The sequence below is a fragment of the Hibiscus syriacus genome, unplaced genomic scaffold (assembly GCF_006381635.1).
Source record: "Hibiscus syriacus cultivar Baekdansim isolate YM2019G1 unplaced genomic scaffold, ASM638163v2 tig00110783_pilon, whole genome shotgun sequence".
Taxonomy (NCBI): Eukaryota; Viridiplantae; Streptophyta; class Magnoliopsida; order Malvales; family Malvaceae; genus Hibiscus; species Hibiscus syriacus.
The window spans coordinates 1,628,727-1,631,904 of NW_024062861.1; the positions used below are offsets into that span (position 1 = coordinate 1,628,727).

At 34.9% G+C, this 3,178-nt stretch overlaps 1 protein-coding gene across 1 annotated transcript; it reads right to left on the reverse strand.

Moving 5' to 3' along the window:
* Positions 1-1,124: 1,124 nt before the first annotated feature.
* Positions 1,125-2,712, reverse strand: LOC120140196 (probable 3-beta-hydroxysteroid-Delta(8),Delta(7)-isomerase). The gene is made up of 4 exons (XM_039155210.1): positions 2,565-2,712; positions 1,846-1,992; positions 1,646-1,754; positions 1,125-1,518 (listed from the first exon to the last, which is right to left on the reverse strand). Exons 1-4 carry the CDS (start codon positions 2,695-2,697, stop codon positions 1,257-1,259), a joined length of 651 nt encoding a protein of 216 aa, XP_039011141.1. The 5' UTR covers positions 2,698-2,712; the 3' UTR covers positions 1,125-1,256.
* Between the last annotated feature and the right edge of the window lie 466 nt (positions 2,713-3,178).

Sequence of the window (3,178 nt, forward strand, 5' to 3'; positions counted from 1 at the left end):
GATTTACATATTCGCGTTGCGATTTACAGATTCGAGTTGCGAATTTGGAAAATCGCAACACAGAAGTCAAATTCGCGTTGCGAAATTGGATTTCGCGTTGCGAATTTGTTGGTCATTTTGGCAAATCCAAAAAAAATTGGTTAAAATTATATACTATAAGGCATTTTCGGTCACTGAGGTTATTTTCTCATTACAAAATGATTCTTAAATTTATTAAAATTTTACAATTATTATAACTTTGACTATTTTCTATTAGTTCGATAACTTGAATGATCATTTTATAACTTTTGGAAGTTCAATTATCAAAACCATCATTTGAGCATTTAATGACCTCAACTGTACTTTACCCTTACATTAAATGACAATTTCATTCAACCAAGAGAAGAAGGAAAAAAAATCAATGAACATAGCTTGCTACCAATGACAAGTTTAGCTTTTTCATATCAAACTTCACAGTTCCACATATAACAGAGGCATGAATCATATGCAAGCAGGGATGAATCAAGGGGAGCCGGGTGGAGCAGTCCTCCTATGAAAATTTAAAATTATCATATGTTTTAGATTTTTCTATATATTTTCTATTGAAAATATGTTTTTCCCCCTAGAATTTTATAGATTCGTCTCTTAAAATTTTAGAAGTTCGCCCCCTAACATAAAATTATACGTTTGGCCTGTATGCAAGCATAGTTTGCAATAATGGAATTCAATGCACCAGCTAAGCTCCAAGGCTCACAATAATAGACCTTGCCTACCATAACATGCTAAGCAAGCCATTTTGATAGCATCCACCAGGAAAAGCTTGTCCATTCAAGAATATAATGCAAGAAGATCGACATCGTATGCAGTCCATTCGAAACGATTAACATCCATTTATGGGAAACCGAAAATGTCATTATCTTTAACTGGAATGCTCAAATTATTTCAAGATTGGCCACACAAGTGCACAAACTAAGACAATTGTTCAACAAAGAAATCTTATGCTCTGCAACATGTTGTGCAGTCTACCTCACCTAACCTTCTTTTTCTGGCTTTGGCTCTGCACCGCAAGCTTGTCCATTCAAGAATATAATGCAAGAAGATCGACATCGTATGCAGTCCATTCGAAACGATTAACATCCATTTATGGGAAACCGAAAATGTCATTATCTTTAACTGGAATGCTCAAATTATTTCAAGATTGGCCACACAAGTGCACAAACTAAGACAATTGTTCAAGAAAGAAATCTTATGCTCTGCAACATGTTGTGCAGTCTACCTCACCTAACCTTCTTTTTCTGCCTTTGGCTCTGCACTGCAAACGAAATTTTCCTCCAACACCGGATCGCAATGAGTGAGGGTATCAGAATCCAGAAGGAATTTGCCAAAATATAGTATGCATAGTAATAAAAGGGGCTTGCAGAAAAGTTATCGCCCTCCAAGATAGCTGTTATGAAATATACAAAAGTTCCATAGAGCTGCCCCAGGGAGATGGCAAACTGAAGTATGTAGCTGTATCCCTTTCCTTTGGCAATAGCATACCTGCAAAAAAAAACAACAACAATTTACAATGAGAATAATCAAAGCAGAAGGGAACAAGAGACGATGAGTCGATGCTAAATTCAAACTCGATAATCGAATATTGTATATTTATAAAGCCAGATCTTACACTGCTAGGAGGCAAGGTGGACCTTCCAGAACTGATGTTATTCCTTCAACAGCAACAATTGCTGAATCCCTTCCTGCATATCTTGAGTCACCTTTGCTGTATTCTTTCCCTGCCATTTAACCATTTGAATAAATTTCCCACTTAAGAACCTAGAAGGTAGGGCTATCAATTTTTACCATAAACAGAGAAAAGGAACTTACAAACTTCAGCTAGATAAAATCCAGTCTTTTCTTTGTAGAATTCGGGAGAGAATACGAAATAACCTTCAAGAATCACGTGTGTAAGTCCCGTGAAAGCCCACCAGCACATGAGCAACCTATCAAGTTTAGATAAGTTGCGAGACCTCCCTGGTAGAACAAGTCATCATCGAAATAGAACAAGTTTACAATCCCATAAAAATTAACATGAAGAAGACACTTTATCATCCATGTTTCATATCAGTATTACGATTTCTCCTACTTAACCAATGCTCAATTTGTACATAAACCTTTGAGCCCTGAATCAAGACCAAACCTTTCTGGAGTTGTTAAAGTCAAAGTAGTCTTTTGAGGAATGATACATTTTAGAATCTGCTCAAATAAGGACTTTTGACGGTGATACAATTGTTCACACAAGTCATCATTCAAATAAGTACAAAAAGGTTTGATCTTTAATCGATTTATTCGAAAGGTTTCGTCTTGATTCACTCAAAAGTTCAACCCCAAATTGAGGATTAGTTCAATCACTGAGTAGATCCAGATTTCAGCAAGGTCTAATGACTTCTTCAAAGTGCTTTTAAGTAGATGATAAGTAGTAGAAAAAAAGTCAACCCATTTTCAGACGGTGCAAATTCAAACCCCAAAACATTTGAAATACAAACTCAGCAGAATTTGTACTGCAAATGGTATTAGAAAGGAAGAAATGAGAAAGAAGGACAAACCAGAAAGCAACCATATAAGCGAAACGACGAGCAGAGAAGAGAGGACATAGACGCCGGCAATGGTGGACTGGGAGAGGGAGACGGGCACATAACCAGGCAGTTGTAGATCTCTGGGAACGTATGGATGCACCATTCTCACTCGCCTTTCGCTACTCAACAATTTTACTACTCAACTCCAGCTATTCAGACCGGCACGTCCACTTATAATTCATTTATTTTCGGCTCATATTGTTTGTCAAAGCTAGTTCTTCGTTACTTTCCAAAAGTGTTAAAACGCATAGTTTCTTTGGGGTAAATTGAACATTTAATACCTAACTATTATTTTTGTTTATTTTTGTACCCATCATTAAAAACTTAAAAAAAACTAGTGTATGTAATATTTTCTATTGGTAAATTACATCATTCATCACTTTTTTTACTCTTACTTTGATCACTAAAGTTTAAAAAATATCAATTTAATTACTCAACTTTCAAATTATTTCTATTTTAATCACTCTAATTTATTTTATTAATAATTTTTGTGACGTGACATTTTTATTATTATTTTATCAATATATAATTAAGATAAAAAAAAATTGAATTTGAAAGTTAGAGTGATTATATTAGGAGTAATT

Coding starts and splice junctions, on each gene's coding strand:
- LOC120140196 (XM_039155210.1), bottom strand. CDS start 2,697: ATGGTGCATCCATACGTTCCCAGAGATCTACAACTGCCTGGTTATGTG. Junction 1,755..1,845: donor ATTTTATCTAGCTGAAGTTT/GTAAGTTCCTTT, acceptor GTTAAATGGCAG/GGAAAGAATACAGCAAAGGT. Junction 1,519..1,645: donor CCACCTTGCCTCCTAGCAGT/GTAAGATCTGGC, acceptor TTTTTTTTGCAG/GTATGCTATTGCCAAAGGAA.